Source organism: Haliotis rufescens, unplaced genomic scaffold (assembly GCF_023055435.1).
Source record: "Haliotis rufescens isolate VD_foot unplaced genomic scaffold, xgHalRufe1.0.p SCAF_75, whole genome shotgun sequence".
Taxonomy (NCBI): domain Eukaryota; kingdom Metazoa; phylum Mollusca; class Gastropoda; order Lepetellida; family Haliotidae; genus Haliotis; species Haliotis rufescens.
In genome coordinates this window covers 176,372-203,556 of record NW_025964367.1, presented here as the reverse complement: position 1 = coordinate 203,556, position 27,185 = coordinate 176,372, and the positions used below count along the sequence as shown (strand labels likewise).

General features: G+C 45.1%; 1 protein-coding gene, 1 long non-coding RNA gene and 2 other non-coding genes across 4 annotated transcripts in view; 3 read left to right on the top strand and 1 right to left on the bottom strand.

The window, feature by feature from the left end:
• LOC124121166 overlaps nucleotides 1-17,549 on the top strand; it is a 50,949-nt gene extending 33,400 nt beyond the window's left edge. Inside the window, exons 16-23 of the mRNA XM_048388628.1 lie at nucleotides 911-1,014; nucleotides 2,246-2,354; nucleotides 3,321-3,474; nucleotides 11,059-11,125; nucleotides 12,390-12,456; nucleotides 13,547-13,632; nucleotides 16,205-16,331; nucleotides 17,466-17,549. Coding sequence (XP_048244585.1) covers nucleotides 911-1,014; nucleotides 2,246-2,354; nucleotides 3,321-3,474; nucleotides 11,059-11,125; nucleotides 12,390-12,456; nucleotides 13,547-13,632; nucleotides 16,205-16,331; nucleotides 17,466-17,549 — 798 coding nt within the window. The remainder of the gene's footprint in view (nucleotides 1-910; nucleotides 1,015-2,245; nucleotides 2,355-3,320; nucleotides 3,475-11,058; nucleotides 11,126-12,389; nucleotides 12,457-13,546; nucleotides 13,633-16,204; nucleotides 16,332-17,465) is intronic.
• Nucleotides 9,518-9,632, bottom strand: Trnal-caa. The gene is made up of 2 exons: nucleotides 9,595-9,632; nucleotides 9,518-9,563 (listed from the first exon to the last, which is right to left on the bottom strand). It is a non-coding gene; the product is annotated as a tRNA-Leu (tRNA).
• A 1,266-nt stretch (nucleotides 17,550-18,815) lies between the features above and the next one.
• On the top strand, nucleotides 18,816-23,866 carry LOC124121177. The gene is made up of 3 exons (XR_006858979.2): nucleotides 18,816-18,900; nucleotides 21,519-21,648; nucleotides 23,374-23,866. It is a non-coding gene; the product is annotated as an uncharacterized LOC124121177 (long non-coding RNA).
• Trnam-cau lies at nucleotides 23,045-23,140 on the top strand. Its single transcript has 2 exons — nucleotides 23,045-23,081; nucleotides 23,105-23,140. It is a non-coding gene; the product is annotated as a tRNA-Met (tRNA).
• Nucleotides 23,867-27,185: the final 3,319 nt, after the last annotated feature.

The window sequence follows — 27,185 nt, the reverse complement described above, 5'->3', positions numbered from 1 at the left end:
TTCAACGTCACGTCAAGATGTTGTGCTTATACAGCGACCTGTGTGTGGCTGCTAGTACTAGTCCGGCCCTATGCCGGTTTTATAGTGCTAGCCCACTGAGATACAATGTCGTAGTTTAACATATACACCCCACTCAGACATAGTATACTGACTCCGAGCCATCCAGTCAGTGTTTTGTCCCTTTAATGCTGTGTCAGGCAAGGTAACAACAACTACCATCTCTTAACGTTTTCTGGTATGACGCGGCCAGGGATCGAACCACTGCCAGTCCGCTCTCTTCGCTCCCCTACATCCACTACACCAGGGAGGCGGCCAAATTGACTTGGCCAAGTGTTACATATAGAAACTGTAGAGCCAACTGTGACTCTTCGACACACAACAAGCACCAGACAACTGGCTTTAACTTGTCAACTCGCAATTTATTCATTAGCCCCCGGGGTATCAAACCATCAAACCCTACCCCAGTACCCGCCTTTCCCTTCTCCACTGCTTTACAGATCTAGAGTAGATATTGACCGCATTTATTTTCCATTCAGGTGAGTGAGTGAGTGAGTATGGTTTTACGCCGCTTTTGGCAATAATCCAGCAATATCACGGCGGGGGACTCCAGAAATCTGCTTCACACATTGTACCCATGTCGGGAATCGAACCCGGGTCTTCGAGGTGACGAGCGAACGCTTTAACCACTGGGGCTACCCCACCGCCCCTCCATTCAGGTATGTCCCAAACATTTCCAATAAACCCCAGTAAGGGCGTGTAGTCTACTTTACAATAACGTGATAATGTTGTTTGGGAACATCTGGGAGTGACAGTCTATAAAAGTCCATAAAGACTCTCTACAGTAGGGAGATTGGCACATAACTTTGGTCGTGATGTAGGGGACATAACTGTTAACCTGTGTATGTTGCAGCTAGCCGCTAGTGACAAGCTAGCTCTAGAGGTGATCACGTACATCGGCTGCAGTGTGGCTCTCATCACTCAGGTGTTCGCCATCACCGTCTACACGTTCGTGGGGTAAGTGTCGTGCATGTCCATGCTGCTCTCACACGTCTAAGTTTGATATTTCGGAATAACAAAGCAGCATGTGAAAATAAAAGAGTAGTTGGTGTCTAAAACTGCTAAAGGCTGAATTAAATATCCCGAATAACACCTAAGAGTGAGTGAGTTGGGTTTAGCGCCGCTTTTAACAGTATTACAGTTATATCGCGGCGTTATAATGTGGGAGGAAAGCCCGAAGTGATGCAGGTCTCAGACATTTACCACTTCGGTGAAACCCACGAGCACGGGTATGGTGCTGACAAACCTAGAAACATAATCGGGGCGAACCGGGATTCGAACCCACAATCATAGGTTTCTGGTGTACCAAAGGGACGCCTAAGAACCAAGGTATACATCACGTATATACTCCAGGTAATACACTCCACTTGTTCCATGTTACTGCACAAACCCTGTCATAGATAATGCTTCTTTGGTTGATTTGTTTACTGCCACAGACACACTTGTCAGTAAAGACATTTGTTAATATGATTAAACGCAATCAGTCACGCAGCAGGCATTATTGCCAATTTCACAAATTGATGTGTCTTTGTTGGAGATTCGAATATGCGCTGGCAACTTGATTACGTCATATACTGGACGATGTTATATTTGAGAGGGAAGTATCTAGTAAGTTGTTCCCTTTAGTTGTTACGCAGATACAACCAGTGGTCGAACGTACGCATCCCAAAGTGGGAGAGATATGACAATCGGTATGAGGAGAAAGGGTACAGATAATCAGCGTGAGGACTGTCAGAATATGCGCGAAATACAAAACTAAACCAACCTGTTCGTAAAATGGACCGTCGTTTTTTTCTTTCTTCATTAAGCGAATTCGTGATACAGAATGATAAAGAATAGTGCTCGTCATTTAATTTCCATCATATTTCGTTCAACTAGACGTCGAAGTCATTTTTCAAGACGGACATGGACCTTTCAAGTTCTTCTGTAGTCAGACCTGATACAAATATATATCAAATACAGCCCACGCAAGTCTATAATGTTTAGCAAGTCTAGATTTCTGCAGTATCAGGAAAATAAAGAGAGTCTCTGGGCTCCCATTTATTATATTTTCATAAAGAGAGTTGAACAGCTGCTTTTTTCTGTACGATATGTTCATTTCAGAGACTAGATGTTAGTCTAGTTCTTGTGGTTCAGACAAACAAATTGCAATATGTGTTGAACAGAATATTTTCACTTTTTATTCCAGATCACTGAACACTGAACGAGTGTACATGTATGTTCATCGGAACTTGTGTATCGCCATTGTGTGCGCTCAGGTCACCTTCCTGGCGGGCATCGACGCCGTACAACACAGGGTAGGTATAATTATACGTGAAACACTGCTTCATTTGGCGCATGCATCCATTGTTACAACACAGTGGTGGTATAACTAAATGTGAAACACTGCTTCATTTGGCGCATGCATCCATTGTTACAGCACAGGGTAGGCATAACTAAACGTGAAACACTGCTTCATTTGGCGCATGCATCCATTGTTACAACACAGTGGTGGTATAACTAAACGTGAAACACTGCTTCATTTGGCGCATGCATCCATTGTTACAGCAATGGTCGGCATAACTAAATGTGAAACACTGCTTCATTTGGCGCATGCATCCATTGTTACAGCAATGGTCGGCATAACTAAACGTGAAACACTGCTTCATTTGGCGCATGCATCCATTGTTACAGTAAGGGTCGGTATAACTAAATGTGAAACACTGCTTCATTTGGCGCATGCATCCATTGTTACAACACAGTGGTGGTATAACTAAATGTGAAACACTGCTTCATTTGGCGCATGCATCCATTGTTACAGCAATGGTCGGCATAACTAAACGTGAAACATAGCTTTATTTGACGCATTTAAGCTGATCAAATGCGATGAAACAATTGCTATTTAATTATTTGCAAATGATTTAAGAGTCTGGTCATCTTAGCAAATTAGCAAGTGACAGTAATGCTGTCATAGTTTCCAAATTCAATATATATTTTATTACTTATCTCCGTTCGGGCGAAGTGAAAGCAGTTCTGTCATAACGGCTTTTTTAACCTGATTTTAATTGTCACTATCTATTTAACAATTACAAATATTAATGCTTTGCTAAATCATGATTGATAGATTGCCTTTTAATATAAATTGGGTTACGTGGTGTGTTTTTTTGTTATTCTATACGTTGTTCTCGTCGTCATATGCGGATGCGACGTTACATTGAAACTCACTCACTCACTCACTCACTCACTCACTCACTACATGTCTAACACTGTGATGTCGCCAACAGCTGGTGTGTGCGGCGGTGGCGCTGGTGCTACACTACTGCTACACCGCCGTGTTCGTCTGGATGCTGGTGGAGGGGCTGCATCTCTACAGCAAGGTGGTCCAGGTGTTCGGCACGGAGCGCTCCCGCATGATCTACTACATGACCTTCGGATGGGGTAGGACACTCTCAGCTTGCCTATGTCGGATGGGGTAGGACACTCTCAGCTTGTCTGTGTCGGGAGGGGTGAACACTCTCAGCTTGTCTGTGTCGGGAGGGGTAGGACACTCTCAGCTTGTCTGTGTCGGGAGGGGTAGGAGACTCTCAGCTTATCTATGTCGGGAGGGGTGAACACTCTCAGCTTGTCTGTGTCGAGGGAGGTATAGGACACTCTCAGCTTGCCTGTGTCGGGAGGGGTAGGAGACTCAGTTTGGCTGTGTCGGGTGGGGTAGGAGACTGTGTCGGGAGAGGTATAGGACACTCTCAGTTTGTCTGTGTCGGGTGGGGTAGGAGACTTTCAGTTTGACTGTGTCGGGTGGGGTAGGAGACTGTGTCGGGAGAGACATAGGACACTCTCAGTTTGTCTGTGTCGGGTGGGGTAGGACACTCAGTTTGACTGTGTCGGGTGGGGTAGGAGACTGTGTCGGGAGAGGTATAGGACACTCTCAGTTTGTCTGTGTCGGGTGGGGTAGGAGACTTTCAGTTTGACTGTGTCGGGTGGGGTAGGAGACTGTGTCGGGAGAGATATAGGACACTCTCAGCTTGTCTGTGTCGAGGGAGGTATAGGACACTCTCAGCTTGCCTGTGTCGGGAGGGGTAGGAGACTCAGTTTGACTGTGTCGGGTGGGGTAGGAGACTGTGTCGGGAGAGATATAGGACACTCTCAGTTTGTCTGTGTCGGGTGGGGTAGGAGACTTTCAGTTTGACTGTGTCGGGTGGGGTAGGAGACTGTGTCGGGAGAGATATAGGACACTCTCAATTTGTCTGTCGGGAGAGATATATGACACTCTCAGTTTGTCTGTCGGGAGAGGTATAGGACACTCTCAGCTTGCCTGTGTCGGGAGGGGTAGGAGACTCAGTTTGACTGTGTCGGGTGGGGTAGGAGACTGTGTCGGGAGAGGTATAGGACACTCTCAGTTTGTCTGTGTCGGGTGGGGTAGGACACTCTCAGCTTGCCTGTGTCGAGAGGGGTAGGAGACTGTGTCGGGAGAGATATAAGACAATCTCAGTTTGTCTGTGTCGGGAGAGGTAGGACACTCTCAGCTTGCCTGTGTCGGGAGGGGTAGGACACTCTCAGCTTATCTGTGTCGGGTGGGGTAGGACACTCTCAGCTTATCTGTGTCGGGTGGGGTAGGACACTCTCAGCTTGTCTGTGTCGGGAGGGGTAGGACACTCAGCTTGTCTATGTCGGATGGGGTAGGACACTCTCAGCTTATCCGTGTCGGGTGGGGTAGGACACTCTCAGCTTATCTGTGTCGGGTGGGGTAGGACACTCTCAGCTTGTCTGTGTCGGGAGGGGTAGGACACTCAGCTTGTCTATGTCGGATTGGGTAGGACACTCTCAGCTTATCTGTGTCGGGTGGGGTTGGACACTCTCAGCTTATCTGTGTCGGGTGGGGTAGGACACTCTCAGCTTGTCTGTGTCGGGAGGGGTAGGACACTCAGCTTGTCTATGTCGGATTGGGTAGGACACTCTCAGCTTGTCTGTGTCGGGTGGGGTAGGACACTCAGCTTGTCTATGTCGGATGGGGTAGGACACTCTCAGCTTATCTGTGTCGGGTGGGGTAGGACACTCTCAGCTTGTCTGTGTCGGGAGGGGTAGGACGCTCAGCTTGTCTATGTCGGATTGGGTAGGCCACTCTCAGCTTATCTGTGTCGGGTGGGGTAGGACACTCTCAGCTTATCTGTGTCGGATGGGGTAGGACACTCTCAGCTTGTCTGTGTCGGGTGGGTTAGGACACTCAGCTTGTCTATGTCGGAGGGGGTAGGACACTCTCAACTTGTCTGTGTCGGGTGGTGAGGGAGTTTTATGCCGCTTTGCGCAACGTTCTTTTTATATCACGACGTGTCAGCTCCATGTGGTAGGAGAGCTCAAAGTGACACATGTCTTAGACGTTAAACACTATGCAGTGGAAGACGAGCACGGGAATAGTGCTGAACAACTAAATAACGATTAATTAGTGCAGAACATTTACATAATCTGTAACTATTCTTACTGTGGTTAGCGATGCGTATTCCAATAAGACTACATTACATGTGGTATATGTAGGTGACAATGCCTTTCATATTGTGGTCACTAAGGAAACATCAAATAACAATGGCGGACAGAGTTGGGGTGGACAAGTAAAGGGTAGTTGGTGATGGGAGGTGGGTGTCTGTTGGTTGACCGACAAATGGTTGGTGTTTATTGATCGGGTGGATAGTGATGTTTACAAGGGTAATTGGTGATGGGAGGTGGGTGTCTGTTGGTTGACTGACAAATGGTTGGTGTTTATTGATCGGGTGGATAGTGATGTTTACAAGGGTAATTGGTGATGGGAGGTGGGTGTCTGTTGGTTGACCGACAAATGGTTGGTGTTTATTGATCGGGTGGATAGTGATGTTTACAAGGGTAGTTGGTGATGGGAGGTGGGTGTCTGTTGGTTGACCGACAAATGGTTGGTGTTTATTGATCGGGTGGATAGTGATGTTTACAAGGGTAGTTGGTGATGGGAGGTGGGTGTCTGTTGGTTGACCGACAAATGGTTGGTGTTTATTGATCGGGTGGATAGTGATGTTTACAAGGGTAGTTGGTGATGGGAGGTGGGTGTCTGTTGGTTGACTGACAAATGGTTGGTGTTTATTGATCGGGTGGATAGTGATGTTTACAAGGGTAATTGGTGATGGGAGGTGGGTGTCTGTTGGTTGACCGACAAATGGTTGGTGTTTATTGATCGGGTGGATAGTGATGTTTACAAGGGTAGTTGGTGATGGGAGGTGGGTGTCTGTTGGTTGACCGACAAATGGTTGGTGTTTATTGATCGGGTGGATAGTGATGTTTACAAGGGTAGTTGGTGATGGGAGGTGGGTGTCTGTTGGTTGACCGACAAATGGTTGGTGTTTATTGATCGGGTGGATAGTGATGTTTACAAGGGTAGTTGGTGATGGGAGGTGGGTGTCTGTTGGTTGACCGACAAATGGTTGGTGTTTATTGATCGGGTGGATAGTGATGTTTACAAGGGTAGTTGGTGATGGGAGGTGGGTGTCTGTTTGTTGACTGACAAATGGTTGGTGTTTATTGATCGGGTGGATAGTGATGTTTACAAGGGTAGTTGGTGATGGCAGGTGGGTGTCTGTTGGTTGACCGACAAATGGTTGGTGTTTGTTAATCGGGTGGATAGTGATGTTTACAAGGGTAGTTGGTGATGGCAGGTGGGTGTCTGTTGGTTGACCGACAAATGGTTGGTGTTTATTGATCGGGTGGATAGTGATGTTTACAAGGGTAGTTGGTGATGGGAGGTGGGTGTCTGTTGGTTGACCGACAAATGGTTGGTGTTTGTTGATCGGGTGGATAGTGATGTTTACAAGGGTAGTTGGTGATGGCAGGTGGGTGTCTGTTGGTTGACCGACAAATGGTTGGTGTTTATTGATCGGGTGGATAGTGATGTTTACAAGGGTAGTTGGTGATGGGAGGTGGGTGTCTGTTGGTTGACCGACAAATGGTTGGTGTTTGTTGATCGGGTGGATAGTGATGTTTACAAGGGTAGTTGGTGATGGGAGGTGGGTGTCTGTTAGTTGACCGACAAATGGTTGGTGTTTGTTGATCGGGTTGATAGTGATGTTTACAAGGGTAGTTGGTGATGGGAGGTGGGTGTCTGTTGGTTGACCGACAAATGGTTGGTGTTTGTTAATCGGGTGGATAGTGATGTTTACAAGGGTAGTTGGTGATGGGAGGTGGGTGTCTGTTGGTTGACCGACAAATGGTTGGTGTTTGTTGATCGGGTGGATAGTGATGTTTACAAGGGTTGTTGGTGATGGGAGGTGGGTGTCTGTTGGTTGACCGACAAATGGTTGGTGTTTGTTGATCGGGTGGATAGTGATGTTTACAAGGGTAGTTGGTGATGAAATGGGTGGGTCGGTGCAGGTGGTAGTAGGATGGTGGATGGTGATGGGAGGTGGTAGGTGATGGCAGGATGGTGGTGTTTAAGTGTGATTGTTTGTTTGTTGTTTAACGTCGCACTCAGCAGTATTAAAGCCATATGACATCGGTCTGTAAATACTCGAGTCTGGACCAGACAACCCAGTGATTGACATCATGAGCATCGATCTACGCAATTGAGACACGATGACATGCATCAACCATGTCGCCGAGCCTGACCACCCGATCCCGCAAGTCGCCTCCTTACGACAAGCATGAGTTTGTAAGATTAATACTCACCCGCATCTTCACGGGTTTGGTGGTTTGGTGGTTTAAGAGGTGACTTCGATATCATTTTACATGTATGTAAGTATAGACGTATGTAAATCCCGAAGTGGGCATACTTACATTCATTTTTACCTCCATGGAATCACTTGCCAGTTAGTTATTTGGTAATGTCGGTGAGTTGGTCAGATTGTATGCCACTTAGCACTATTCCAGCCGGAGTCACATGAAGTGGTCTACAGTAATACATCTTTTTTAACGCCGCAGTATTCCAGCCATATGACGGCGGTCTGTAAACAGACTGGGCCAGGCAATCCAGTGATCGATATCATGAACATCGATCCACGCAATTGAGATAATTTAACACGCATCAACCAAGTCAGCAAGTCTTACAGGAAGCATAGACTCCTTTTACAGCAAGCATGGGTTGCTGAAGACCTATTCTCCCTAATTCTTCATGGGTCACAGTAATACGTATACACATGCTACCCGTGTGGGAAACTAAACCCGTGAATTAGGCGTAACACTTTAACCAGTGACAACACACGGTTACCCTTTGAGTGCATGGTCAACCATCGGAGAACCTGCACTTACCAGAACGATTAAACACTCCATGACAAGCATGCAATTAATCACGATCTGATCTTGGCATTGAAATTCGGGTTCCGGTGAGAACCCACAGGATAAATTAAAAAGAATAACTTGTAACAAGAATGAAAACGTATCGTGTAAGTGGTATATGCGTGAACTTAAACTGTAAATTAGCAAATGAACGGTGACAAATATTTACATGATATGATATTATCATATTGTTTTGGCAGTCGTTGAACTGGACGTTCCTTGTTCTAAGCATAAGTGTATATGTTAAGATATTTTATATTGTGGTTATAGTAATGATTAAATTACACTTGAAGTTTTAGAAATATATTAGATTTAGTATTTTTTCTAAATATAAATACACGAGTTATGCCCCTTTGTGTGCAAAACCTCGTAAACCTTCGGCATTTTCCGGAGGCCGTAATTACCCAAGTCACTCAACCGTGACCAATCTCCTGACAAGTGCAGGATTTGATAAGTCGATCACAAAACTTGTACATACAAAGATCGAGACCATACTAACAATTTAAATATTTGGAACCCCTCTGTACCCGCCGTTGACTGCGAGTTCAAAGAAGCAGCAATTTGATACGGATCTGTCAACGATTTCATAATTATTGTCTTTTTCTAGCTTCATAAAATAAATATATTAAGGTCTCAAATGGGGCGCTTTCCAGGGATATCAGAGAGACAATTTGACCCCGATATTTAGTGCTTGCGTTCAATTTCAAAATCCAGGATGACCAAGATTAATTTATTACATGTGAACTGATTTACGTCATACTTCGACTGACCTATAGCATATATGTATTCTGACATTTGTCATGGGAACTTAACTTAAGATTGTTGAGAAATATACTTTAGATTTAAATGAAAATATATTTTCTCTCTAGCACACACACGCACAAACGTACACGCACACACAGAAATGTGGTAACCTCGGTTAACTCAGGCCGCCCATATCTTAATAAGGGAACGCACGTAGTGACAGCAAATCAAATACACAAATATCTAAATACGAATACCTAATTTACAAATAATACGTTAATCTTATGTGTCGTTCCCAGAACACATTAATATGATTTTTTTAAGACAAAGTAATGGCACGATGAACATAGCTTAAAAAGCTAAATTATATACACTGTTTACAAATATAAAAAAATACAAATATCAGTTACCTTCACTGTCCAATTGACGTAAAAATAAAAATATAAAAAGTTTGTGTCAGAAGTGGGATTTGAACCCACGCCCACATTCGTGGACCAGAACACCCATACCTCGCAGCGAGGAAGGCAATGCCTTGAGTCTGGCGCCTTAGACCACTCGGCCATCCTGACAACTGAGGAAACGTGTGCAAATTAACAATGTTATTACAAGTGTTCGATTTGAGGGGCTTCTGTTTGAATATTGAGCAATTACCCCTACTGTAATTTTGATTTAGGTAATACAATATATGCGTTAACCTACCAAGCTGCCTTAATCCTATCCTAGAAGCCAGTATATCGAGCGAGGCCTAAAAGTACCACGTGGAGCGAGGAGTGGTGGCGAGGTCACCATGACCGGAATTTGATCTCGACACATTTTGAAATGGTTCGACATTTTATTGCATAAGAAATACGTATTCTTGTTCGATAAATTATCAAATGGTGACAATGGTATCGATTGAGGGAGTATTACTGTATATGAATAATGTTTTCATCGGTAAAGAAAAATAAATACATTAGTTATCTCCCTTTGACCACGTGGGCGAAGCCATCGAAGGATTTTATGTCCGCTTGTCATGCTTACTTCGTACAGCGGAAACGACTGCATTTTGTAAGTCGAACAACCATATATTTCTGACATACTCATGTGATTCATACAGATGTAAGATGGTTGAGGGTTTGAGAAGCTAAACAAGCTCAGGTGTTCCGTTTGCAGGTGTAAGATGGTTGATAAATTGATTTGCTACAAGAACTTATATACGGTAGCCAAGTATGTTTGACAATCAATGAAAATGTATAATTATTTGAATTTTAAAAGTGCTTTACTTTTCGTTTCTCCTTCCTCTAAGTATGTACCCATGACCACAGCATGTGGAAGTTTGTAAATACATTTGACAGAGACCGACCACAGTACAGCGAGTTACTGGACAAATCAGTTTCCAGAACTAAAATGGGACGTGTTCTATTTAATACAAGTTGAAAAGCAATTATATATTTTAGTATTGTCAGAGCTCCAGATAAGGTTTTGGTGTTGTGGGTATTTTACCCATGCATTTTAAAATCATTGGGCATCAGTAATTCTATCTGGGTATTCAAATTTCTGTTACCCACTAGTTTTTACACATGTGGGTATTTAAGTTAAATATTTTAAAACACTATTCATCTAGTCCCTGCAAACTGGTTTCGTGTGGGTTCGAGAGCTTTATAGGACTCAAAATTACCACGATACTTCCACAAGAAAGTGTGATGGCAAATGATCATGATGTAACTGTCATCGTGGAGTTTGGCAAGGTTGACGGAATGCCCGTTTATAATTTCAAAATAAGTTGCTGATTTGCTAATCGAATACGCAGGGTTACTTCACAATATTTTGATGATACGCACAAGTTATATTTTTGTAGCGTATCTGTAATGTTCGTTGCGTATTTGATACGCTTGGATTTTATTTTACTGCGTATTTCTGCATTTCTGATGCGTATTTTACGCAGATACGCAGTTTATCTGGAGCTCTGAATTGTTGACCCTGATCTGGTATTTAACGGCACAACTCACTGTGCAGGTGTTCCCGTGATTCTGGTGACGATCTCGGCCGCAGCAGACTGGGAGGGGTACGGAACAGAACACAGGTGGGTCTTCTTGGCACATTGTTGTATTAATACGTACTTCTACTGGCAGGGTACATGCGGTTTGCGGGAATATATAATATTAGAAATCGAAAACAATGTATACCTAAATCTGAAACAGTGCATTGGAGCCGATACAGTATTTTGCGGTAACGTTTTGTTTGAGATAAATATTGTTTTTGTTTTTGTTTCATTTTAAACTACAAACTATTTCTTTGAAAAACTTTTTTTTTCACATGGTAATATTCTAGTGTCGCAGTGGTAGTGTATCAATAATTAGATCGATCTCACGTCGCGAGGTTGTATGTAGTTTGTACCAAAGACTAGGACTCTTGTTGGGGACCGACCGTTTTATATTCGTGCGTGTGTGAATGTGTGTGTGCGTGCGTGCGTCTCTGCGTGCGTCTGTGCGCGCGCATATGATTGTGTGCGTGTGTGCGTGCGTGCGTGCGTGCGTGCGTGCGTGCGTGCGTGCGTGCGTGTGTGTGTTAAGCAGTGGCCGAAAACAAATTCCTTTTCCGTACAACATGCTCTCTATACAACCTGTTGTCTGTGTGTATTCCATGTAAACATCGAGGAAATTGCCAAATTATTTAAAACGAATTGTACGTTAAAGTTCATGCTACTGAGACGCAAATATTATACCCTGGAAAAAAACGTTTTTAAGCAAAGCATCACTTCCTTGTTTCATATTATCTAACTTTCATGTATCCTTTGGAAATATCTAAAGACGCCATAGACCCCCCGATGGAAACTATGATTACTGTTCTGTGTACGTTTATACAGATTCATTTACACTATTCAAGAATAAGGATCGGAAGCAATTTAAAGGGTTGTCAAATAAATCTGGAAACGGTTGCCAAACATGTCCTTTAGTAATGGATTCGGCTTCTGTTTTCAGTAAGAGTTTGTCACTTTGGAAACACGGGCGGTCGGGTAGCCTAGTGGTTAAAGCGTTCGCTCGTCACGCCGAAACCCGGGTTCGATTCCCGACATAGGTCCAATGTGTGAAGCCCATTTCTGGTGTCCCCCGCCGTGATATTGCTGGAATATTTCTAAAACCAAACCGTAAAACCAAACTCACTCACTTTGTAAACAAGAAACAACTAATTTAATGTTTTCGTCAGAAAATCAAACAGGATACGATTTGAAAAAAGGCTAGCTTATATGAAAATATACAGTAAGGGGTGCTTGTCTTTTTATTCAGGTTACATACCTCTATTTCATGCATACAATGAGTTTCTTGTACATGTGTCGATGTTCCCAGCTGCTGGTTGTCCACAAGTAGAAAAACCATCTGGACATTCGTTGGACCCGCCCTGGCTATCATAATAGTGAGTCAGTCATCATGCCGTCATTTAAATTGGTCATTACACGTCCTTTAAGTTGGGCTCTTGAAGATTCACTTTGAGTATGAGCTGAGATAATTGCTATATCATATGGCAACTCTTATCACACACTGGTCTTCAGCAACCCATGCTTGTCTTAAGAGGCGACTAGCGGGATCGCGGGATCAGTCTCTCTGATGCCGTTTCACGAAAGCCTCTTAGCGCTACGACCTCCTAAACCACGTCGTAAGCCACCTCTTAAATATTTTGTGCCGTTTTACAAAGACCTCCTAACTTTACACCCCATCGTAACACTCTCTTGACCTACGACAGGCAGGAGCACTCGTAACTAAATTACGACATCCTAAGTCACAGTTTGATATGGCGACACTAATGAGAATTAAAGACATTTTGAACAGTAGAAACATTAGTGAAGAGCGAATATTGATCAGGGATAGGACTCAAGTGTTGGATACTTTGACCGACACAGAACTGATTGCCAGGTATCGCTTTCCTCGGCATACCACCCTACAGCTGGTTGATCGGGTCAGCTCGGACTACTCTCGGCCGACCCAACGTTCTACCTGTCCGTGTACAAGTGTTAGGAGTGAGTGAGTATAGTTTTACGCCGCTTTTAGCAATATTCCAGCAATATTCCAGCAATATCACGGCGGGGGACACCAGAAATGGGCTTCACACATTGTACCCATGTCGGGAATCGAACCCGGGTCTTCGGCGTGACGAGCGAACACTTTAACCACTAGGCTACCCGACCGCCCTTCAAGTGTTAGGACGTCGTAGCGCTAAGAGGCTTTCGTGAAAGGGCTCCCTGGTTGGCACATGGCATCGTATCTCAGTTACTTCCATCGATGCTTGTGATGTCACCGGAATGTCTGGTCCAGTCTCTGTTATTTCCAGTCTGCCGTCATATATCTGGAACATTGCGGCATTTAAAAACAAACAAACAAAAATCTTTGTATCGGCCGGTGCCATATGAAATACACCCTGAACTGTAGAAGATGTTGCTGGTTCGTGGTTCGCGGCGTTTAAGCCCCGCTTACTCACTCACTCACTCATCTCCATCTTCTCTGAGCAGGTTAACATGGTCATCTTAGCTGTCGTCATACGGATCGTCATATCCTCGTCTAAACTGGAGAAACACGGCGAATATGACCACATAAGGTACGTCACAACATATATATATATACGATAGGTCATACAAACACGATTATCATTGCATTATGAGAAAAGACAAAGCAAAACAAACCTGCGTAAACAAACCTGCGTACGTCATATTGCGGTACGCCACTCAAACATGGGCAGTGACACTGAGTATTGCAATCTCAAGTACGTCACAAACACCCGGCGAGTAGTGCCATGTTACTGTAACGTACGTCAATCAAACTCTGATGATATAGCCATATAGTGTGCCAAGAGGGTACGTCACACAAACCTGCCGCGTATGACCATGCCCTACAAGGTACGTCACACACATACGACGAATATTACCATGTCCCACAAGGTAACACACACACACGCACGCACGCACGCACGCACGCACGCACGCACGCACGCACACACACACACACACACACACGACGGATATCACAATGTCCTACAGGGAACGTCACACAAACCCGGAGAGTTTGGGCGTGTCAGCACAAGGTACGTTACCCAACCCTGGCGAATAAGGACCAATTCACACACGATTTTGACGAAATTAATGTTAACATTATTGAATGAACTTTTGTTGTAAGTTTATAAACATTGAATTTCTATTTGATATTTTGGTTCACGTTTTCAAGTCTCATTTCAATCAAAGGTGGTGGAGATATTTTCCAGCTTCGCGAGTAACGAACTACGAAAACAACGAACTGATTTTCGTGGAGTTCGTAATATCCAAGTTATGATCTGTTAGCCCGGAAATGTTTTCGCAAATAACGACACTGTCCGTATTACTGGGGTTTTGATGTGTTTGCGTTCTGCAGAATCGTGAGCATTAGGGGGATTTATTCAAGCGTTTAACTTCCCTGGCCAAGTCGCAGATATAAACAAGTTTAGTTTTGAAGGAGGGTATTCTTGAATGGAGATTACTTTGAATGAAGACTAATGAATGAGCTGGTCTTCAGCGTTCTGTTATTCAAACCTGACAGAAATGACTGTGTCGGTGAAATGTTCCGTCCCACCCCCTCCTCCTCCACCCATCACCCTAAGCCGCTGATAATGTCAACGGGCTTCACCCCCGGGCAGTGCCAATTCATTACATTGCGATACAAAAGATTCCGTCTAAGAGGACCGAATGAAATCGAATTCGATGACCGTGGTTTCTTTGTGGATGATTGATTTGCGTCTAATTCCATTTCATCAGTTAGCGTTTAATCGATCAGGTGAAATGAACATTGATAATCTATGTTCTCAAAATAGAGGTCACAAAGTTGCTGAAGGGCGATTTGTCAGCGAAACTGAATTCTCTGTTAAACGCAGTCGCCATCTTGTCAGTCGACATGCTCGTAATATCCTGTAACACTACTTTGAGAATAATAATATATACGCACGAGAGCGACAGAGGGAACCGGACCCTTATGAATTTTTCAAAAACGATACATAAAAAAACAAAAAAGTCAATAATCGATACCATCTCGAAAGTCCACTTTTAACCTCATCTCGCAACTTTGGCTAATAAGGTCTGAGGTCATTATATAATGTATTAACAAAGTTGAATATTTACACCTGCGCTTTTAGGGTGACCACATCCATGTTTATCATCTTCCCATCCGAAGGGGGCACAGAAGATTCAGATACGGTGGTACAAGAGTACAATATATAATTAACATTAGATAAATATACATAGAACAATTTAAGACATTATAAACATACATTGCATGTTTAAATTAACCTCAGGATGAAGGGTCTTAGAACTCATTCATTAGCATAGAGGTAAATTTACATAAATTTCGCAAGTGTTTAGTGCCTTTGATGGAAAATAGTCTCACCAATTTATGGGTACTGGGAAACTCAGAATGATATTCAGGGATGTGTCGAGATCTATAGAGAGCAAAGAGTTCACATTTTAATAAATAAGGATATCCATCAGCTACTTCGAAAGAGGTACATACGAGTAGTTCGTCCTCCAGTAAGTTTTTTTCCATCTTCCGGTTTCTACCGGGAATCTATGATTACAAGTTTTAAAGTTCGTTAGAGGGATAGATATGTTTTGGTTACGTAAGAGGTATTTTTCGAAGGACAGCTCCGGTTTGATATACTTATATAGACGCCGCAATTCGCTGTGTATTGTTGCGTCCCTCACACGTCCCAGAAACTGGTTCAGCCCCAGAGTCTCTCCTATCTTCATCCACACCATCTCCATGGCCTTGGGTTTCACCAGAGTGGTAGGTCGTTAAAAGGCAAAAATCGAAGTTAGTGTGTGTCACACATTTCATAACAAAACTTTAAATTTTCTGATGAAATAAATTCAAAATGATTGCTGAGTGATGTTGCGCCTGGCGTATAAAAAGGAAGCTATGCAAGTTTGAAGGTTCTATTCCGCGAATTGCTCTGATTTTGATCCTTGGTGTGTCAAAGTCAGCACCGTGCTCGTGCGTTTCACCAACGTGGTACATGTCCAGGATCCGCATCACTTGAGCCTCATCATAAAGATGGCCCAGATCAACATGGCTCCTCCCCGCGGTGTTGCCGTGTTTTTTTTAAATTACGTTCTCACGTGGTCTCACCTGATACTCTTTCTGTCCCCCAGGGCCGGCATCAAGGGGGCGTTGTTTCTTCTACCCCTCCTCGGACTCACGTGGGTGTTCGGGCTGGCTGCCGTCAACCAACGCCTCGTTGTCTTCCAATACCTCTTCGCCATCTTCAACTCCCTGCAAGTAGGTCGACTCCTCGGTCAAGGAGAGAGAGAGAGAGAGAGAGAGAGAGACAGAGAGAGAGAGAGAGAGAGAGAGAGAGAGAGAGAGAGAGAGAGAGAGCGTGCGAACACGCTAATTTAACGGTCGAACGCACATAGTACTGGGCTGTCCTTGCCTCTTCGGTGGTATTAATGCAGGAAGCGCTCGTAAAATGCTGGAATCCTTGGCTTTTGACAACCACAAAGTTGTTCAGCTCAAAATAATTACCCTTTTCAACCTTCACGATGTTGAAATCGTTCACATGTTGAAATCGATTTCGTTACGCGATTCTGATTGGACTATGCATAGACTTGTTAGTCCAACCAAAATATTACTCCAAAGTTCCAGCCTAGTTCGGCAAGAGTGGAAACGGGACTTCTTCAGTCAGTTAACTCCCTGGTCTCGGGAAGATGCTCATTCACTGACACGAGCTACCATTGTTTCCAAAACCCTAACCTTCACTTCCTTGTCCCAGATATATACTGGTTCCTGCCTGTATATGTGTCGCGACACCTTTATGTATTGACAGACACTTGTTTCCCATATCAAACGGGCGTCGGGGTAGCCTTGCGAGTAATGTGTTCGTTCGTCGTGTAGGGGCACGGGTGGCCCACTCGTCAAGGCGCCGCGATTCGCTGTGCAGAGTTGCGTCCCTTGGGCACGCCAGAAACCTATGATTGTGGGTTCGAATCCCGGTTCGCCCCGATTATGTTTCTAGGTTTGTCAGCACCATACCCGTGCTCGTGGATTTCACCGAAGTGATAAACGTCTGAGACCTGCATCACTTCGGGCTTTCCTCCCACATTAAGCTGACACGCCGCGATATAACTGGAATACTGTTAAAAGCGGCGTTAAACCCAACTCACTCACTCGTTCGGCGCGTTAGTTTATTTCCTCATGTGACTACAATGAGTGAAGCCCATTCTTCGTTTTTTGCGTCGTCATCTTGGTGGATTATTGTTAAAAGTGGCATAAACTCTACACACTCAATCAATACTCTTGTTTTTATAGTTTCAACTTTACTCCTTTAATTTAATTAGTTGCAAAATGGTCTGTTTCTGCCTCGGGAACATAGATGCAATATTGCTGAGTCAGCTTTATGCAATTCTGTTTCAGGGCTTCTTCATCGCCATGTTTCACTGTGCGTTCAACGGCGAGGCGAGTATTGTGATCACTATCATCATTTATCATATTTTGTAAATAGCAGTGTGACCCGTGAAGATCTGATTAGAATAGGTCTTCAACAACCCATGCTTGCCGTAAAAAAGCGACTATGCTTGTCATAAGAGGCGACTAACGGGATCGGGTGTCAGGCTCGCTGACTTGGTTGATGCATGTCATCGTATCCCAATTGCGTGGGTCGATGCTCATGATGTCAATCACTGGATTGTCTGGTTCAGATTCGATTATTTACAGACCGCCGTCACAGCTTGAATATTGCTGAGTGCGACGTTAAATAACAAACAAACAAATAGCAGTGTCTATAGTATACAGTGTGTTGTTTATATTGAACTTGACATCAAAGACCCCAGGTGCCCGATTATCAAAGATTGACATGTATTCCTGGTGACTAACACCCCACGTGTCTTCAAGCCATGCGCATCTCTTGGCTAAATAGGCCGAACGTGGACTGTGTATACATTAACATTGACGAAGCACGCTCTCAAGAGACGCAATGGGCGGGAACTGTAAAACAATTCCTGTCGTGGTTGTGTTGTTAGTTGACCTTTCACTGCTCGCAGAAAGGTATGTTTGTGCTTATGTATAAACTTGTATAGTTCGACACGCAGAAGTACACATGACAAGCACAGGGGGCGGAAAGGCGTGAAAAAACACACATTCGGTGATGATCATGAACATATTAGAGTTACTTAGCTATTAAAACATAAATTGTCGAACGATTTCGTGACATTCAACAACTCTAGCGTTTCATCAGGGAAAAGTTACTAAAAAAATAGACAATGCGAGGGTTAATTTGTTAACATAATGTCACGGATTCAAAATACCTGTCAGGTAAGAAGATTTGAGCAATATATATATATATACTCACCACCACAAGAAATGCGAATACTATACATGTTGGTAAATATAATTATGAAGAATTACTCATATTCAAGAGATATTAGATTAGGATGATGCACAAACGAATATACTGGTATGTTGTGTGACCCGACGCCCATGAACGCATCATATGTGACGTCATAGATCCATGACTCGAGATGCACCATTTGTTTCGTACAGGATTAGCGTGTAAAGTTTGGAAATCATATTCAGCATATCGTCATAAGAATAGATACAGTGGTAACATTTGACTGATTGTTCATTTTGTCATTAAATGGTACACATTGGAAACATCACTTCTTAACGTACATACACTCTTCAAGAAAAGAAACGCACAGTGTACATATCATCCTTCATCAACTGTAGAACATTCACAATATCAACAATGCTGCTTCTGTTCCAGGTGCGTCAGGCTCTGCGCCGTCTGAGGGAGAAGCGGTCATTACGGCGAGGTGACCTGTCCAGCGGGTCACAGAGTACAGGGAGCCAGGTGGGTGGAGCTTGATGGTAGGGTGAGGCTTGGTGGGGTGATGGTTGTGGTTGGGTGTGGCTTCGTGGGGCGATGGTTGTGGTGGGGTGGGGCTTGGCAGGGTGATGGCTGTGATGGGGTGAGGCTTGGTTGGGTGATGGTTGTGGTGGGGTGATGGTTGTGGCGGGGTAAGGCTTGGCGGGGTGATGGTTGTGGTGGGGTGAGGCTTGGCGGGTTGATGGTTGTGGTGGGGTGAGGCTTGGCGGGGTGATGGTTGTGGTGGGGTGATGGTTGTGGTGGGGTGATGGTTGTGGTGGGGTGAGGCTTGGCGGGTTGATGGTTGTGGTGGGGTGAGGCTTGGCGGGGTGATGGTTGTGGTGGGGTGAGGCTTGGTGGGGTGATGGTTGTGGCGGGGTAAGGCTTGGTGGGGTGATGGTTGTGGCGGGGTGAGGCTTGGTGGGGTGATGGTTGTGGCGGGGTGAGGCTTGGCGGGGTGATGGTTGTGGTGGGGTGATGGTTGTGGTGGGGTGATGGTTGTGGCGGGGTGAGGCTTGGTGGGGTGATGGTTGTGGCGGGGTGAGGCTTGGTGGGGTGATGGTTGTGGTGGGGTGAGGCTTGGCGGGGTGATGGTTGTGGCGGGGTGAGGCTTGGTGGGGTGATGGTTGTGGTGGGGTGATGGTTGTGGTGGGGTGAAGCTTGGCGGGGTGATGGTTGTGGTGGGGTGAGGCTTGGCGGGTTGATGGTTGTGGTGGGGTGATGGTTGTGGTGGGGTGATGGTTGTGGTGGGGTGATGGTTGTGGTGGGGTGATGGTTGTGGTGGGGTGAGGCTTGGCGGGTTGATGGTTGTGGTGGGGTGAGGCTTGGCGGGGTGATGGTTGTGGTGGGGTGAGGCTTGGCGGGTTGATGGTTGTGGTGGGGTGAGGCTTGGCGGGTTGATGGTTGTGGTGGGGTGATGGTTGTGGCGGGGTGAGGCTTGGCGGGGTGATGGTTGTGGCGGGGTGAGGCTTGGCGGGTTGATGGCTGTGGTGGGGTGAGGCTTGGCGGGGTGATGGTTGTGGTGGGGTGAGGCTTGGTGGGGTGATGGTTGTGGTGGGGTGAGGCTTGGCGGGGTGATGGTTGTGGCGGGGTGAGGCTTGGCGGGGTGATGGTTGTGGCGGGGTGAGGCTTGGCGGGTTGATGGCTGTGGTGGGGTGAGGCTTGGTGGGGTGATGGTTGTGGTGGGGTGAGGCTTGGTGGGGTGATGGTTGTGGTGGGGTGAGGCTTGGCGGGGTGATGGTTGTGGCGGGGTGAGGCTTGGCGGGGTGATGGTTGTGGTGGGGTGATGGTTGTGGTGGGGTGATGGTTGTGGTGGGGTGAAGCTTGGCGGGGTGATGGTTGTGGTGAGGTGATGGTTGTGGTGGGACGAGGCATGGTGGGGTGATGGTTGTGGCGGGGTGATAGTTGTGGCGGGACAGGGTTGTCGGGGTGATGGTTGTGGCGGGGTGAGGCGTGGCGGGGTGATGGTTGTGGTGGGGTGGGGCTTGGTGTTGTGATGGTTGTGGCGGGACGTGGTTGTCGGGTAGATGGTTGTGGCGGGGTGATGGTTGTGGTGGGACGGGGCTTGGTGGGGTGATGGTTGTGGCGGGGTGCTAGTTGTGGCGGTGTGCTAGTTGTGGCGGGACAGGGTTGTCGGGTAGATGGTTGTAGCGGGGTGATGGTTGTGGCGGAACGGAGTAGTCGGGGTGATGGTTGTGGTGGCACGGGGCTTGGCGGGGTGATGGTTGTGGCGGGGTGATGGTTGTGGTGGGACGGGGTTTGGTAGGGTGATTGTTGGGGCGAGGTGATGGTGATGGTTGTGGTTGGTGATTGGCTTGGCAATTGCTGTAATCATCTTTGTGTAGGTTTAAGACGTTAAGATAATTGTTTCCATATTGTTGCTGGAGCAGGAAAACAGTCCCAATAAACCTCCCCGAGATGTTCATCACTTTATCAGACGTAAGACATAATGAACCCTCGCTATTCTGGAAACTCCTCCCTCTGGTCGAGTGCTGCTGGGAGTGTCCACATGTTTACTGAATACGTATGTAAGTCTGCACTATTTGTTAATACAGGACTTTGATAATTCGGACGATTTCAGTGGCAAGGGTTCCGCCCGTAATAACGCCGTTAACAGAACCACTTACTACTTAATTGGTACGGTTAGGTAGCTCAGTGGATAGTGCGTTCGCCAAAGACGTGTTCGATTCCCCATATGCATTAGTACAATGTGTGAAGCCCATGTATTGTATCACCCTGTTTAATATTGCTGGAACATTGCTAAAAGCGACGTAAAATCATATTCACAAACTCACACAACTCCCAGTATATATTCTTGAATTGGCTCAAATCGTGCAAAACTTTACACACAGTAAGTGTCAATACTACTTTGAGTACCCTACCAGTATCGTGTCGCAGCTAATGAGTGTATATAAATTATCTTTAAATTATATATATTTTCAATTTCGCATTTTTTTCAGTTTACCTACCAGGCATAAAATATTTATAGAAAATGTTTAGAATCAATATATTCCTCTCAAACCTCTCGTTATCTTAATTCCCAAGAGGTGTTAACGGATGTATTTCGGCTAAAGTGATTTTGATATGCACCTGATGACCTTTAGATGTCCGACACGTGGGCCGTAAGAAGCAACCGTCCGTACCCCGCCTACCAACACAACCAGGTCGCGCCCCTTGCTACCATGGCAACCACCACAACACGACTCAACAGCCCGACTCAGTTAAAAGAGTTAGGTAAGGTTTTTATTGAGCCCTTGCCACAAGACCAAACCACACAAGTGGTAAAGTATTCAAACTACAGTTTACTTCGTTAATAATGTATTAACGCTCGGCAAAACAATGGCATGACCCGTTTTAACCTGCTTACATTACAGTACTCAGTCATCATGAGCTTTGTACCAAGGAGGAAACTGTATCATTGCCATTCTTATCAAAGGCTATCAAATTTTAAGATGTGTCATTCACGTGTTGCCATGGTGACGGTTGGTTCGCCACCAAGGCGTCATCACCTGTTCTGTGCAATAGCTCTGCGCATACGGCTGTATGCCACGTGGACACTATAGAGTGGTGGCGAAGTCATGTTTTGTTTTGTTTTGTTGTTGTTTTTTAAGGACATAAGGACCCCGTGGCATGATGTTTGTTTGTTGTTTAACGCCGCACTCAGCAATATTCCAGCTTTTTGACGGCGGTCTGTAAATAATCGACTCTGGACCCTGCTCATGATATCAATCACTTGATTGTCTGATCCAGACTCGATTATTTACAGACCGCTGTCATGTAGCTGGAATATTGCTGAGTGCGGCGTTAAACAACAAACAAACAAATACGTAGCAAATACATATTACACCTTCAACCGTCAAACGTCTTGCTTTGTATCTGAAGGGACATTTATGTAAATAAAAATATTTTGTGTAATTTGTATCACATATCATTGAATAAATTACATCAATAGGGTGAGATCAGCAAACAAATTATGTAATATATACGTGTATTGTACATGCAATACGGCAGCAGATTCGGTTCTCTGGAGAACTTCAGCCACAAATCTCTCGTTTTGGAATTACAGATTAACTTACCAAATTGTCATTGTGCCCTTGCTCGGTGTATCGAAGTCTCTGCAGAACGAAAACGACTAAACTTTCACTGTGTCTTGAGAGTAGTCTCAAAACTTTTCAGCCCCGAAAAATAAATAGCCTATACCTCTCTTTCATTAATAATTATTTTAGTCAGCGTATCTGTGATAAACTCAACTCGAAATGTGAACGATAGGAACCTGATAGGGGGAATATGAACGAGGTTCTTGTCTGTACGGTGAATATAGCTAAACGCTCATATCTAGCTGCGCGTATCAATTGTAGAACCACATGGAGGAAAATTTGCCTGCTTGTGGAAGTTCGGTGGATTCCGTCAACCGCCACGGAAGGCGGCGATCGTTACACACACTCGACTGGGCTCCCACTTGGTGATATCTGTGTTGACCTCCGATAACAACAGCGGCGCTATTTTAAGATGCACAATGATTTAGCAGATACCGACAAAATATATTCTAATATTGGAACTCAATGTTGTAGGACGTTAGAAACCCTTTTTTTGTAAGATTGACTTATATAAATTTGCAGTTGTTGTGCAGGCCTCGGTAGCGCAGTAGGTAGCGCGTCAGTCTCATAATCATTTCGATCGAGTCAGAGCAATCTGAAGGTCGTGAGTTCGATCCTCACCCGGGGCATCTCTTTTTGGGTTTTTTCTTCTTTGTTAAATATTTGCCACTGTTTTCATTTTAACGGTTGCTAACGGTAACAAAAATATATATTTGATGATTTATTTATACAGTATAACGTTTCACTATATTAAACTTCACAGTGATATAAATATTATACCGTATACCAGACTATGTATCATACTATGTTCTGATATATGTAAACTTCACCATTCACCATTTGAAAAATCATTTTGATCCAGCTGACGGTAACCATGGTGAAACTGAACGGGAGAGAGAGGAACTATCCTTGATGTATATCTAGCCACGCGCAGGGGGCGTACAAGGAGCAACACCCAGCGACACCCAAGTAGTTTGCCGGAGTCTCCGAACTACTCTCCAAGCTCTCCGTCTTTATGAATGCTTCCTTGTCATCGGTCTGTGAACACTGAATCAAATCAGTTAACTTGCCAACCTGATCCAAATTTTCATACGGATCACATGTTTTAATTATGTCCCCTTACTGAAATATATTTTTATTTATTTTGTTCATTTTTTATTCACGTGCCACCGACATTGTTGTTATTGTGTATGCATTTGTGTCAACACATTAACCACATTCGCCAAATGTAACCTAACCTACCTCGTCTTCCTTAAACTCCCTTAAAGTCAATCAATCATCACCTTTTCCAAGCTTCCCTTAACTTAAATCCCAACCCACACGCTTAATCCGACTCACCATTCCTACTCACACGCTATCACCACCCTAAGGGGCGGTCGGGTAGCCTAGTGGTTAAAGCGTTCGCTCGTCACGCCATAGACCCGGGTTCGATTCCCGACATGGGTACAATGTTTGAAGCCCTCCGCCGTGATATTGCTGGAATATTGCTAAAAGCGGCGTAAAACCATACTCACTCACTCACTCACCACCCTAAATCCCCACCCTCACACTTCAAAATCCCTACCCACACACTTCACCATTCCTCCACCCCTACCCTCACGTCCACCCCTTTCACTGATCGCGAGCCTGAATCCCCGCCCTCCCACTTTAACTGAGTCTCCTACACCCCCACCCCCTTCTCAAATGACGATTTATTGACCCCAAATCCTTCCCTGACGCCCTCGCTCACAGTGTTCCCTCAATGTACAATAGCGTCTGTTTTCTTTAGCGTTCCTCACTGATCAATGATACTGTAACGATGTATTCTGTACTGTAGCGTTCCCTCACTGTACTGTATCGGTCCCTCACTGTACTGTAGCGTTCCCTCACTGTACTGTATCGGTCCCTCACTGTACTGTAGCGTTCCTCACTGATCAATGATACTGTAACGATGTATTCTGTGCTTTAGCGTTCCTCACTGTACTGTAGCGTTCCCTCACTGTACTGTAGCGTTCCTCACTGTACTGTAGCGTTCCCTCACTGTACTGTAGCGTTCCCTCACTGTACTGTAGCGTTCCCTCACTGTACTGTAGCGTTCCCTCACTGTACTGTATCGGTCCCTCGCTGTACTGTAGCGTTCCCTCACTGTACCATAGCGTTCCTCACTGTACTGTATCGGTCCCTCACTGTACTGTAGCGTTCCCTCACTGTACCATAGCGTTCCTCACTGTACTGTATCGGTCCCTCGCTGTACTGTAGCGTTCCCTCACTGTACCATAGCGTTCCTCACTGTACTGTATCGGTCCCTCGCTGTACTGTAGCGTTCCCTCACTGTACCATAGCGTTCCTCACTGTACTGTATCGGTCCCTCGCTGTACTGTAGCGTTCCCTCACTGTACCATAGCGTTCCTCACTGTACTGTATCGGTCCCTCGCTGTACTGTAGCGTTCCCTCACTGTACTATGGCTTTCCCCCACTGTACTTTTTGCGTTCTTCCACTGTACCATAGCGTTCCTCCACTGTACTATAGCGTTCCCCCACTGTACCATAGCGTTCCTCCACTGTACTATAGCGTTCCTCCACTGTACTGTAGCGTTCCCTCACTGTACTATGGCTTTCCCCCACTGTACTTTTTGCGTTCCTCCACTGTACTATATAGCGTTCCCTCATTGTACTACGAGCGAAGAGTGTACACATTTAGTAAATCTTAACGGACTGCTCAATGCTGCAACAGCCATTTTGGTCTTGTTCTCAAATGTGGACTTGTCGTTATTTGACGTCGTTAAAGGGGTGAGAACAAATCTGTAAGATACGTGAAAATTTCCGTAGAGTTCGGAAATTAGAGTGAGTGAGTTGGGTTTAACGACGCTTTTAACATTATTCCAGTTATATCACGGCGTGCCAGCTTAATGTGGGAGGAAAGCCCGAAGTGATGCAGGTCTCAGACGTTTACCACTTCGGTGAAACCCACGAGCACGGGTGTGGTGCTGACAAACCTAGAAACATAATCGGGGCGAACCGGGATTGGAACCCACAATCATAGGTTTCTGGCGTGCCCAAGGGACACAACTCTGGACAGCGAATCGCGGCGCCTTAGACGACTGGGCCACCCGTGTCCCCTCGGAAATTAGAATGATCGGATGACACTTCACATAGTAAGAGGGATCCCGTGTTAGAATACGTCCCAGGCAACCCACGTGCTTGTCAAAAGAAGCGACTAAATTGGACTAGGTTATTTTGGTGTCATCGTACCCCGACGGCGAAGGACGTTGCTCATGATATCAACCCCTGTTTTCCATATTTTAACAATAATATCTCATGTGTTTGTAAGTCTCTACTGTCTGTTTGTTTGTTTGAACCAGACAATCCAGTGATTGATAACATGAGCATCGATTCACGCAATTGGGTCGATGACATGCATCAGCCAAGTCAGCCTGACCACCCGATCCCGTTAGTCGCCTTTTACAACAAGCATGGTCGCCTTTTACGGCAAGCATGGGTTGCTGAAGATCTGTTCTACCCTGGATCTTCACGGGCCCACTACTGTCTGTGAAATGGAGAGTGGTGGGATAGCCTAGCGGTTGAAGTGTTCGCCTGTCACACGAAGTCACGGGTTCGATTCCCCACATGGGTACAGTGTGTTCTGGTTCCCCTGTCATATTTACTTGCACACTGTTTATGATTAAACCGTTTATGTTAGGAAAGACATTTAATAATAAAGTTTCCCGTTTAAATAGATATATATTTGTTCGTATATTACTTTTTTGTCCGCTGTGGACGTCGCCATCTAGTTGACGCATTGAATGCATCATCGTCCTGTCAATATTATCGCTGCTAAACGTTTGGAGTGAGTGAATTGGGTTTATCGCCGCTTTAAACAGTATTCCAGTTATATCACGGCGTGTCAGCTTAATGTGGGAGAAAAGCCCGAAGTGATGCAGGTCTCAGATGTTTACCACTTTGGGGAAACCCATGAACACGGGTATGGTACTGACAAACCTAGAAACATAATCGGGGGGAACCGGGATTCGAACCCACAATCATAGGTTTCTGGCTTGCCAAATTGCGAACTGCGGCGCCTCAGACGACTGCGCCCACAAACGGGGATGGGCAACAGCATGAATAAATCCGTTGACAAATGGTTTTGTTCGACACTAATACACTGAAAAAGTGGACAAACGCATTAAGCAAAGACGAGTTAAGTTGAATGAACATTTGCAGAGTCCATGGCCCGTCCATATGTCTCTCTTGGCAGATAACGCAATGGGAGAGAAAACATGGGATGTCATCAAGGTTGTCATTTACCCAATACTCATATTACGGCAGTTCATGTCGTCAATGGGACAAGGTGCTTGTCTGGTCATGTGTCTGCAACCACACCATGTTATTTTAGTATACAGATTCTGTGTTGGACTACAAAAACAACTTAGCATCTGAGAATGTCACACCAAAGAGTGGAAATTATCACTTAATTACGATAAAAAATATTGTCATTTTCAGAAGAGTTGGTCAGTTGGCATTGAATGAAAGATGTTTTTTTCAATGGTAATTATGTTAATGTTCTGAGTAAGTATACATAGATTGGTGTTATCTTTATCAATACAATTAACTTCAAGAAAAGAGTTCCGGATTTAACATGTGCAAAGAAGGCAAAGAACGACGTCCTGAACTGCGGCATCACCGTCGGGGATTTAC